Source organism: Mastomys coucha, unplaced genomic scaffold (genome assembly GCF_008632895.1).
Source record: "Mastomys coucha isolate ucsf_1 unplaced genomic scaffold, UCSF_Mcou_1 pScaffold5, whole genome shotgun sequence".
Lineage (NCBI taxonomy): Eukaryota > Metazoa > Chordata > Mammalia > Rodentia > Muridae > Mastomys > Mastomys coucha.
Genome location: NW_022196911.1, coordinates 15,129,312 through 15,141,529, shown reverse-complemented (window position 1 = coordinate 15,141,529; position 12,218 = coordinate 15,129,312). Strand labels below are relative to the sequence as shown.

Genomic DNA, 12,218 nt, shown 5'->3' with positions numbered 1-12,218 from the left:
CCTCTTTAAGGGCTTGTACCTCTTTACCTGTGTTCTCCTGTATTTCTTTGAGTTATTCATGTCCTTCTTTAATTCCTCTAGGACCATCATGAGATATGATTTTAGATCCAAATCTTGCTTTTCCGGTGTTTTGAGATATCCAGGACTTGCTGCAGTGGGAGTATTAGGTTCTGATGAAGCCAAGTAGTCTTGGTTTCTGTTGATAGGATTCTTGCGTTTGCCTTTCGCCATCCCTTGATTTTTGGTGTTAGATGTTCTTAGTGTCTCTGACTAGAGCTTGTCCTGTCCCTGCTGCCCTGTAAGTCCCCTGAGACTCGTGGGGCCTGTGCCTCCCGGCTGGTTGCTCCCATCTTAGAAACTCACCAGAGGGAAAATGGCGGCTCTCATCCGAGTCTCTGGGTTAAGGTGCTCCCTGGAGGTTGGCCCTCCACTTGCAGGGAAGGGGCAGAGAAAGTCACTGATCCACCTCTGTCACTCGGAAGCTGAGAGGATCCTGTCCCTGCCACCCTGCAACTCCCCTGCGATTCCTGGGGCCTGTGCCTCCAGGCTGGCTGCTCCCGTCTTATAAACTCACTCACGGGAGAGAAAATGCCCCCTCATGGGATTCTTTCCAGTCACACCCACCAATTTTTTTTTTAATGATTTACATTTAGTGACTGTGTCTGTGAGTGCATGTGGCTGTCCACAGAGGCCAGCAGAGGGCGCCAGACCATTCCATTGAAGTTATAGGCCCTTGTGAGCTGTCTAATGTAGATGTTAGGTTTTAAAATGGGTCCCCGGAGAGAAGAGCAAATGTTCTTAACTGCTGAGTTATCTTTCTAGCCCATGTCTGAGTAGTTTTTCACTATGCATAGATACCACATTTCACTCATATGTTAATGGGTACCTCAGCCAATTCTGTACTTTAGCTCAAGTGAACAGTGCATCAGTGAACGCAGACAAGCAGGAGTCTCTTTGGCAATGATTATTTCTTCTGAGTCTGTACCCAGAGTGAGACCGGATCATTAGAAAGTTTTCATTTCAGGTTTTGTGGTATCTCTATTCTGTGTTCCACTGTAGCTGTCGTGACTTAAATCTCAAACAGTGGCTCAAGGATTTCTTGTCCTCACTGTCTTGGTAGTATTTACTGTTTTGTTTTGTGAATTGTAGTCTTAGTTTGGAATGACATTGTAAATCACATTAACTTGTATTAAGCTGTCATCAGTACACTGAGTTTTTTTAAAATGTACTTTCTGCTGTTACGAAGAATATATTAATAGCATTTTAAATGTGTCTTTGATATTCTAGATATGATTTTAACCATCCATATTGACATTTTTCCTAAACTTAGCAGCCTTGTTTATACTGGGCTGGTTTCTACTATGGCAATCCTGCTTAATATGAGAAATCTTCCTTTTGTATAATTTTGGCTCTGTGGGAAGAGGAAGCAAGAATACATGACTCTTAAAGGTCCTTAAGGTTTAGGAAATGGTATTTTTAGTGCTTAAAATGGTATTTTCTCAGGAAGCAGTTTTAAGATGACAACAGGTGTGGAGTGGGAAGAGTAATGGTCACCTGCTGGAGGTGGGCCAGTGTCACCAGCTTCTGCTGAATGAGAATAGCCTCTAGGCAGCCAAGTAGATGTGCCCCCACCATGCCTAGTGATTGATTCTGCCATAGCCCTATAGCAGGCAAGTCCCCTTTAGAGTGTGAGAGCCCAGAAGAGAGAGGAATGCCAGGATCAACGTGTTGCTTGAGGAAAATGGGCCTTCCTGGTAGGGTGAGTCCTCAGGCTTCAGGCTGCTGAGACCCCTGGTAAACTTGGCTCTGTCTGCATGGCCCTGGGAGACTGGTGCTGTCCACTCTTTGAGCACCCTCTCTGTAAGCATCCATGCCCTTCTCTTGTCAAACTTGTCAAATCGCATTCCTCTTAGAATGTGATTCTTTCATGATAACTATTAATTGAATGTAGATTATCTGAATACAATCATTCCCAACTTAGGTGTAATTTATAAATTTTCATCTTTATGGGTACAAAAAAGCAATACACATTCCATATAACCCACTCCTGTTTTGGACTTGCATGTTTTCTGAGTAAATGGTGTGAGTGTGATTCCTTCCTGGGATTCTGAGCCATAACTTGAAGTGCAGCTCCCAGTGAGTCACCGAGGGACAGCCCGTACTCAGCCTGGCATTGTCACTGCTGTGCTTTGGATGCAGATGTTCAGTACATTACAGGGGTATTCAATGCCTGTCATGGAACAAGCTTTGTATCAGGTCTTTGTGCCTGAGCTGAGCTTGTGGGAATGTCTGGGTATGTTCATACAAGGCTAGATTGAGCCCTGCAGATCTCTAGTTAGGTGTGCAAAGGCCATTCCTAGCTTAGGGTTTTTTCAACTTATGATTTTTAGATTAATTAATTTTTATTTATTCACTTTATATCCTGCTCACTGCCCCCTTTCCCCTTTACCTCAGAGCAGGTGGGCCCCCCTGGGTATTTCCCCATCCTGGCACATCAAGTCTCTGTGGGCCTAGGCATATTCTCTTCCATTGAGGCCAGACAAGGCAGCCCAACTAGAAGAACATATTCCTATCCCATCATGACTCCACTGTAAGTTGAAAAGTACCTATAGTTTAGTATTATAATACCAACCCATAGCTGCGTGGAACCAGGGCCTTGGAAGACGGCTTAGTGGTTAAGAGTGCTTGCTATACAAATAAGGGGGCCCAAATTGAATCCTTAGCACCCACATAAAAGCTGGGAATTTATGCCCATAGCACATTATTGAGGAAAGGAGTCAGGAGGATCCTGGAGATTCACTGAAGAATGTCATCTAAGGTTGACCTCTGACCTCCTTATGCACATGCATACATGAGTACATGTTTGCACACAAACCCAAAAAGATACATGTCTTTTTGACCATACAAAATATAAATTTGTTTTAAAGAGTTATTCATGATTGTGACTATAAGTTTAGATAGGTTTTGTTTTAATTATATAAAATGATATGTAAAGGGAAATATACTTAATTTGTGGTTTATTTCTAATGTTGAAATTATCTCTTGGCTTTTACTATGACTTTTTCTTAAAGTAAAGAGTACTCTCTGGAGAGCTTCCTACCCAGAAACCTCATCAGACAGGTTGCTGTAGCCCAGGAACCTGTTGCTGTGAGGTGTCTGCAGTTCTCAGGTAAGCCAAACCTCTTCTTAGAACTGTTTGTTCTTCTTACCTGCAGCTGGATTCTGCCTACTGTACCAGTATGAATCTTGATTGATGTGATCAGGATTCTCTAGAGGGACCGAACTGATATAATGAATATATAAAAGTGTTTTTGGTGGGTTACCTAAAAGTTAAAATGTATGACTCTGGCTCACAGAACTCTGCTTTTCAGATAATTCTAGACAAATGCCTTTTGAAAATCTAATATATATATATATATATATATATATATATATATATATATGAATGACTTGAGTGGCTTAGAAACTGTGGTCCAGCTAGTCCAACCATGTCTGTCTCCCGACTGAAAGGCCAGTAGTTGCTGAGTCCATGAAGCTGGATGTCCCAGCTGGTCTTCAGGCTGTGGTGTGATCCTGAGGAAGTAGGCTCTAATACTAGTGAAGGACTGCTTCAGCAGCAGGATAGATAAAGTTGACAGCAACATTGAGGGCAAAAAGGCAAAGTTTCCTTTTTTCATGTCCTTTTATGTGGGCTGCCACCAGGTGTGACCTAGATTTAGGGCAGATGTTCCTATCTCAAATGATCCAGTAAAGAAAACTTGCACAGGTGTGCCCATCTGCTTGGGTTTTAGTTAATTCCAGATGTAGTCAAGTTGACAACCAAAATAAGCTATGAGGTTGGTACTGATGCTCCCTAGCATGGCTTGGGTCTGGAGTGGAGTGAGACTGCAGTTGCACCTGATGAGGGCTATCATAGGGTACTTCTGTCCTGCAGCACTACCAGGATGACTCACACACATTTTCTGTGATGACCTCTTCACAGACAGATCCTAGAGATCTGACCGCAGGGCCATCACAAGGTGGTCTTGACACTGGCCTGTGAGTCATGTCCCTTCCTCCAATGGACCATGTCTCACAAAGAAGATGAGCTCTTGACTTCCCTGGTGCTGCTATGTTCTCAAATACATCTCCCTGCCTGCCTTCCTGAAGCTCCTTGTGGGCTCTCACACTTTTCTTCCTATCATGTCTGAAGGGAGTGAGGTGGTTGCTTGTGTGTACCTGTGACTTCATGAAGGCCATTTCAGGTTGCCAGGCTGTCCTTCACCTTTTTAAAAGTGTTTTTGGTGGGTTACCTAAAAGTTAAGTTAAAATGTATGACTCTGGCTAATAGAACTCTGCTTTTCAGATAATTCTAGACAAATGCCTTTTGAAAATCTAATATGCAGTGCTTGTCATGGGTATTTTGGTATTTGCTGTTTCCGTCTATGAAGTTGGACATTTGGTGAAGATCCCCCAACTTCAGCTGTTGGGAAAGTGCTGCCACTGTGCAGCAGCATGTAGCCTGGGCCTTGTCCCTTTTGTTTTTTCTTCTATGAGCAGAAGGCTGTGATGGTGCCAGTGACAGCTGCTCTGTGAGGTTTGGGGAGGATGGTGTGATGGTCCTGATGAAGGGTTGGTTCAGGGCCTGGCACACTCCTTGGGAAGGAGGGCATGAGAAAGGCTAGTGTGCTTTGTTATGCGCTGTATTCTTCTCTACTCAAAAAAAATGACTATTCATCTAAATGTTCTCTACACTGTCAGTTGGCCAGTGGGCTTCCCATGTTATGACTTTATAGCGCTGTTTATTTTTTACACAGGGGATGGACAGCAGCTGGCCTGTGGCTTAGGTAACCACCTGTCCCTGGTCTTTGACGCCAGCCTTTCTGGAGCACCGGCTGCCTTTTCAGGTTTCCTTGCTTTTGAGGGATGGGAAGGAATGGGGTGTTCTCTCCAGTGCATGAGCTCAGTAAGACAAGGCAGCCAGCTATGGTCAGGGCCTTCATGGGCAAAAACATTTGAACAGTTTTGGTCAGTAAAAGAAGGCCACTCCTACATAGCTGAAATATGTTTAATTTAATAAAAAGGTTTTATTGAAGTATGTTTTGAAATTTAGTAGGTTTTTTAATGGATGTTTTCATACATTAAGCAGCTCAACACCTTTTAAAAATAAGAGCAGCCATGTTAAGTTGCTACTGTGGTAACTTCCTAACTGATGTACAATTTTCCTTAGTTTTACAGCCAACAATTCTTATCTTTTAAGTAAGATTCTGGAGCTGCTTTAGAAACATGTACTTGCTAGGTATTTTTACTGAATACAAATACATACAAAAATCCTTTGACTTATGTCTGTTTGCCTTATATACCCTCTTGGGTAGCAGTGGACAGACACTCTTAAATTGCCTAGAGGCACAGGCATGGGTGTCCATGAAGTACTAGGAAGGTGAATGGGTCAGGACCAGGTAAGGTCATACTTACAATCAGAGGTACACTGTGACCCATGCATGTTAGGTCCCTGGCCTAACGTTATTGAACTGTCTAGTCTGCATCAGGGTCCTTGCAGTATGTGGGGTGGTTTGAAAGAGAAAGGGGAATGCCCACAGTAGGTCTATAGTCATCCATGATGGTCTTATAATGGGGTATGAGTATGGAATATCAGTTCCCAACCTTCTGTGGTATATTGAAGGGCCAGGCTGTGACTGATCATATAAAGCATCTCTATATAATTCTGCCTCATCCATTGCTTGTGCTGGCTTTCAGATTGAAGGTTGTGCAGTCTAGAATGACAGCTTATGGTATACTGAGTGGAAGATGGATGATGAGGGGAGTATCCCAGCTCTGAGTGGGTCATCCACTTCTTGGGAAACCTGAACTATGGTGGGATTGCCTCACCTGCTCCTTTGTGTGAGCCTCTGCATCCGAGGTTAGGGGTTGAGGTGGATCTAAACATCCCTGTTTGTCATCTGAGAAGTGTGGGGTGTTATTACATAGCTGATAGAAAAGTCACTTGAGAAGCCAGGAGGTAGGATTGTGCAGGGCAGGTACTAAGCAAGCATGTTGTCAGGATGCTCAGACGTGCCCTGTCCCCAGGGTAGATGTGACCCAGTGCCAGTGTCACAGGTGCTCTCTGCTGGTGCAGTCACAGTGCTGTTTCCCTGTGGCCTTGACTGCAAGCTTGGTGACTGCTTGAGACATTTGTCAGTGTTGCTTATTTACTTGTTTTTAATTAACCCGTTTAGAATTTTGTAAAATATATTTGATCATATTTCCACCCCAACTCTTCACATATTCAACCCTTTCTTACCCACCCAGCTTTGTGTTCTTTTTTTCCTTTGTTTGTTTGTTTTTTAAACCCATCAATTCCAATTTGTGTTATCCATGAACTTGTGTATGTCTGACCTTCACTGGAGTTTGATATACCAGGGCCAGGCCCTTAAAGAAAGCAGACTCTTTCTCTCTTGGGTACTGTCAGTTGCCAATAGCTCTTCACGCATACTTATCCTCTCCATATTAGGATTTTGTCTGGTTTGAGCTTGCACAAGTCTTATTCATGCTGCCAGAACTGCTGTGTATTTATATGCCAACTGCCTGCTGTATCTGGAAAACAGAGTTTTCTTGTTCTGCCATCTCTGGCCTCTTTAGCCATTCTGTTTCTTCTCCTGAGCCTTGGGAGGGAGTACTATAGCTGGATATAGATGTCCCATTCAGATTGAGCACTTCAGTTTCTTACTGCGTTTGCACCTTCACCAGTTGTAGGTCTCTGTGTTAATCACTGCCTGTTGAGGACAGCAGTGAATGTGATGAAGGTTGAGGGGCGCATTAATCTATGGCTATAAGATTAGGTCATCAGGAGTCAGTATAACACTGTGGCCGTTCAGCAGAGTGCCAGTACTGTGTTCTCTAGGACCTATGTCTGCCAGCCGCAGGTTCTTAGCTGATATTGGTGCCTGGTATGAGTTTCAATTTGTGGATGGGCCTTAAATCCAGTCAGAATATAGTTTATCACTATTATATTCATACCACTACTACAATGACCATGTAAGGCAAACACTGCAGCATTCAGAGTTTGCAGCCAGGTACAATTTATGATACTTCTCTGTGGTAGTATGCACAGCACCTCCCAGTACTGTGAAAGCCAGCCAGTAAGGATGAAACTTCAGGTGTTAATTAGCTTCATTTCTTTATATTCTGTGACCCAAGTATGTGGCATCCTTATTAATAGGGTCTTACCATCAGTTTCTACATGGTAGCCAATGACATTGGCAATAGCTTGTAATATTTTGGGTTCTGTGAGACCCCAGTGTCCAGTAAGTCCAAAAATGGTAACCATTCTGGACTCTGGGCTTTTCGTTTGTTAGCCTATGGAATCTAGTAGGGCTTTGTCACCTCACTATAGAGTAACTCCATTTAAATTCTTATATGTGTAGTGTACATTTTAAGTCCACTTACTTTTACAGTTGTAGGCTTCCATGTGGTCTTTTCAGTAGTTCTTCAGTGTTAGCCACCCTTATGTTCCCTCCTGCACTCCGTGCTCCCAGCACCTACCCCGTTAACCTTCCCGTCCTGTTACTGCCCTTCACCTCTTTAGACCAGTTTCTCTTTTTCTTTTTCCTTTTTTTTGTTTTTTCGAGACAGGGTTTCTCTGTGTAGCCCTGGCTGTCCTGGAACTCACTCTGTAGACCAGGCTGGCCTCAAACTCAGAAATCTGCCTGCCTCTGCCTCCCAAGTGCTGGGGTTAAAGGTGTGCGCCACCACTGCTGGGCTCATTATACCATTTCATTTGCTCTCTTTCCCTTGAAAGCCCCACCCACATCCCCTTACTAATTTCCTAACTTCCATAGGAATTCCAGATGAAACACACATATTGGAAGAGTCAAACATTATCTTCACGAATTAGAGAAAAAAAGGGAAGTTGGTGTTTCTGAGTCTGGGTTACCACACTCAGGATGGTTGTTTCCATCCATATCCATTTACCCAGGGATTTCATAATTTTACTTTTCTTAAGGGATGAATAATATTCTGTTAAATAAACATGTCTTCATTGTACGTCGATCAGTTGATAGACACCTAGGCTGTTTCCATATTCTGACTATTATGAATAGAGCCAATACTGAACATGGATGAGCAAGTGTCTCTGCAGTAGGATATAGAGTCCTTAGGCTGTGGATGCTATAGCTGGATTATGTGGTATTTTTTTCCAGATTTTTCAGAACTTCCACACAGATTTTCACAGTGCTCCATGTTGTTTCCACAGGAGTGAGTAAATGTTCTTTGCGCATTTGAGAGGTCCTTTGTGCTTTTGTGAAAAATGCCAGAACTTGACACCAGAGGGCAGCAAAGCCATTTGGCATAATTTTTCTGCTTGGTAACTTTGCTCTGTTTTGAGGTCGCATTTCAGAGTGGCATCCTACTCACAGTCCTTTCTGGCTTTCATTTCTATGTTGGTGGCTTTCTGGCCAGTGTGCTCTGGTGATACTGATTCACTGAATGCACTTTCAATTGCAGTGTGCAAATTACCATGCAGAGAGCAGCCTGCGAGGGAGGTTCCTGTTAGTTCTTGTCAAAGTTGTGGTTCCTTATGCTGCAGAGTTTACCACAGGACACCCTGGGGTGGAATGTGATGGTTCAGCGTGTCTTGGGTCACTGATGTTCTGTGTTTGCCTGACACCATACAGCCTCCAGTTTCCCTATCTACCTATTTCCACTGGCTCGCCCAGGAAAGAGCCCATGATGCTGTCTCCCAAGTTTCTGCTTCTATGAATCCTTGGGCTCTTGGGTCTCTCAGAAAACTCAGGTAGCTGTGGTTTCAAGTTTGCTTTGTAGAGACTGTAAGGGCAAAGGTGAGATTGGAAGACAGCATGTTCCTTGTCAGAAAGAGATTGAGGAGCAGGGACTACATAACTGAAGGTCAGTCCTACCTGCCTGTGGGTTTCCTAGCTAGTGTTGTCCACTGGTGTGCTGGTACCTGTATAAGCCAGCATCCAAAGCAGCCATTGCCCAGAGCAGATGATCAGAGCATGCCCAAGCATCCTTTGTGAGTTCTTCTGTTTTCTCCCTTTAAAACTAAAAGAACAGGTTTATTTATGCTGATAGATTATCAGAGGCTCTAGAGATCTCTGTCCTGATTCTTATATTGTGGTATTAGAACTTCCTCCGACCTGGGCAATGAAGTCAGAATTTTAAGAAATGTAAGATTTTAGAAAGGCTTCCTCTACAAGCCTCACCAGTAGGCCTTTATATAGAGAGAATCTTTTATAAGCACCACCTGGCAATAAAAAAGCTAATATCCAGTGAGCTGAGTCGAGAAATAGGAGGCAAAACACAGTAGGGAGAGAGAGGATTCTGGGAAATAGTAAGACAGATATAAACCAGCAGGTAAATGAACTCAGGGAAATGCTGAGAGAGACTCTGAGGAGACATGAGGAAGAAGCAGGCTGGGACCCAGAGAGGGTGGGGTAACTAATTAAATGGTAGACAGAATAGATAAATGGTTAAATAAGTTATGAGCTAGTCAGGAAATGAGCCAAACTTATGGCCTAGGTATTTAATAATAATTAGTTTCAGAGTCGTCATTCTAGGAGCAGGGGCAAGGAAAGAAGAAAACCTGAATTTTCTTTTAAAAACACCTTTAATGCAAGGTTATCCGATGCTGGGATTGGTCATTTAGGCTGGCAGCAAGAAACTGCTCCCCTTGTTCCTTGAGAAGAAGCAGCTCTGGCCTATTCTTATACAGGCAGACATTCTACTTGGTTTCCCTTTATCCTGAATACCTAGGGCATGATGGAGCTGTGAGCACTGTCTGCTGGAGCCATGACAAGAGGTGGCTGCTGTCTACAGGCCGAGACCGGACACTGAGGGTGTGGTCAGTTCACAGGACAGAACTCATGCTGCTTTTGGTAATATGTATGTGAGCACCTGTGTCATGGTGGTCAGTGACATCAGACAAAGTTCTTAGTGACCCTGAGCTATGGACAGTCACAGCTGTCTGTCTCTCTTTGGGGGAGACCAGCAACAGATATAATGAGGATCTGTTTTACTACAGATACACGATGGTGGGGCCGTTTCTTCCATTCATTCACATATCTAACACATAGTAACACACTCTTGGTGTGTGATATGTATATTGACATACATTGAATATATATTTACATTTGTTATGATGTGAAAATGGCAAAATACCCACAGTAAAGCACAGCTAATTTTACGTTAGTTCCTTGTTATATCGCAGAGATAATAATGAAGGTCTGGTGGATACTATGAAGGAGCGTAGTGACTGGCTTAAAGGAATGTTGTAAGGTTGTAGAGTGAGAAAGGAGAGACAGGGCATGGAACTCTCACTACTAAGGTGGAAAGAAGAGAGGATGCTAAGAAACCTTGCTTCCACTCATGAATTATGACCTTACCAATTGTGAACATTTCAGAAATGTCAGACAGAGGCCGAGTCTGGATAATTTGACTTATAATATTTAAACTTAACAGTATATGGTAGTGATAGAAATTGTACTTTGAAGCTTGACCTTTTCTTGGCCTAGAGACCCAAGGATGCAATACTCTCTGGTGATGCTGGGCTGGGCTGCACATGCTCACTTGGTCTTATGACCCACACTCTGCAGGGTCTGGATACTAAGCTGAGATGCTGGGTGGTTGGCTAGGCATTGCATTATCAATAGCCATAGGCAGGTCTTCTCTCGTAGGTCACCTCTGGAGAGCGCAGAGGGCAGACGGGCTGGGCAGGGTCAGTGCCCCATTGGAGGTTCTCAACAGCACCAGAGGAACAGGGATCAGAGAAACAGTCCTGCAACAGGGATCAGTGCTGGGCTCTGCGTGGGCTTGATTGCATGAGACACAAAGTTGATCTTCCTTTAAAATTAAAAGAAAAGGTGCTTTTAAATACTGGTGGATTATCCTAGGGTCCAGAGGTGTCTGTACTCTCCTTTAGAGAGCGCTGCTGCTTATACTGTGTTTTAGATCATGTTCTCCGCTTCAACAGTGGCTGACTATCCTTGATAGTCAATGTTGCATTTCCCCCACTTTTCCAGTCTTCTGAGCCACCTGTGTAACACAAGCCTGTAAACCCTGACCAAGGAGGCTGAGGTGGGATGGGTGATCCTCTAAGTCAGTTTGGGGGCAGTATGGGTTACATAGTGACATTCAGTCTCGAAATTCCTTTACCTCCAAATTTTCAACTTTTCTTCAAATAAGCTTTGACAGTGGTCAGTAAGTAAAATCAACATTGTGAGTTGGTTGTGACAAGACATGTTCAAGGTGAGGACAAGGTGTGTGTGTGTGTGTGTGTGTGTGTGTGTGTGTGTGTGTGTGTGTGTGTGTAGTGTTGGGGAGAGACTACTAGTGTGCTACAGGGTTCTCAAGCTGTTCTGCCTCACAGGCTCCAGATGCTTTTCCCAAGCCAGTAACATCTGCACAATTCTACTACATGGATACTTTCATACTGCTGTCTTCCGGCCCAGAATTTTGTCTGCTGAAGTACCACATTGACCTCTGTAGGGATGACATACGAAGGTAGGTGGCCTTGAGCCTTCCTGCTCTGACCCCAAAGAGCCAGCCCACTTTCCCATTCTGCCCTGCCTCTTCATTCCTAGAGACATGAACTTTAAAATCTTAAACCAAAAACCCAAACCAAACCAAACCAAAAAACCAAAACCAAAAAATCCCCCCAAAAACAAAACAAACAAACAAAAAAACCCCAAAAACCAAAAACCAAAAAAACAAAACCCAACAAACTTTTACAATGGGGAGTTTTAGTTTTTGGCTTCGCAGTTCCCCTGGCTGTAACACATTTCTCTGTAATCTTCCCTTTCGTGTATTGATTTTACCCTGACCTTCACTTTGCCACTCCACAAGAGCAGGAGCTAGTGTTGCCTTGTAAGAGAAGTTCTGAGGGCATGCCTACCTATGCCTCTGTATCCCCATGGACAGATGAAAAGATGAATAACAAGTGTGTGTTAAGTAGCTGCTATAATGTAGGGAAATGTAATACATAGTTAAACAGTGGTATTCACATTCTGTAATTCAATGTGAACAATGATATGCTACTTAGAAGAATATCTCATAATAATGAGAGATTTTTGATACTTAAACTAAAACATTTTAGTATAAATATGGTTGTATAAACATTTTAGTATAAATATGGTTGTATATTAAAATGTCTGGCACACAGCCTAAATATAGCTATCTCCTGAGAGGCTCTGACAGTACCTGACTAACACAGATGTAGAGGCTCA

General features: G+C 43.3%; 1 protein-coding gene across 13 annotated transcripts in view; it reads left to right on the top strand.

Annotated features, from left to right (window-relative positions):
* The window catches only part of Wdr27 (WD repeat domain 27), a 114,694-nt gene that overhangs the window by 41,588 nt on the left and 60,888 nt on the right, over window positions 1-12,218 (top strand). For 10 of the 13 annotated variants that reach the window (XR_004113738.1, XM_031354675.1, XM_031354674.1 and 7 more), the window contains 4 exons: window positions 3,072-3,169; window positions 4,797-4,886; window positions 9,751-9,875; window positions 11,363-11,496. The exons of 1 other annotated variant lie outside the window; for it this stretch is intronic. Coding sequence is in view for 11 of the 12 variants with exons in the window: in XM_031354675.1 (XP_031210535.1) it covers window positions 3,072-3,169; window positions 4,797-4,886; window positions 9,751-9,875; window positions 11,363-11,496 (447 nt within the window). In the remaining variant the exon portion in view is untranslated. Of the gene's footprint in view, window positions 1-3,071; window positions 3,170-4,796; window positions 4,887-9,750; window positions 9,876-11,362; window positions 11,497-12,218 lie in introns of those variants that run through there. 2 more of the 13 variants (XM_031354673.1, XM_031354678.1) reach the window with 2 other exon arrangements.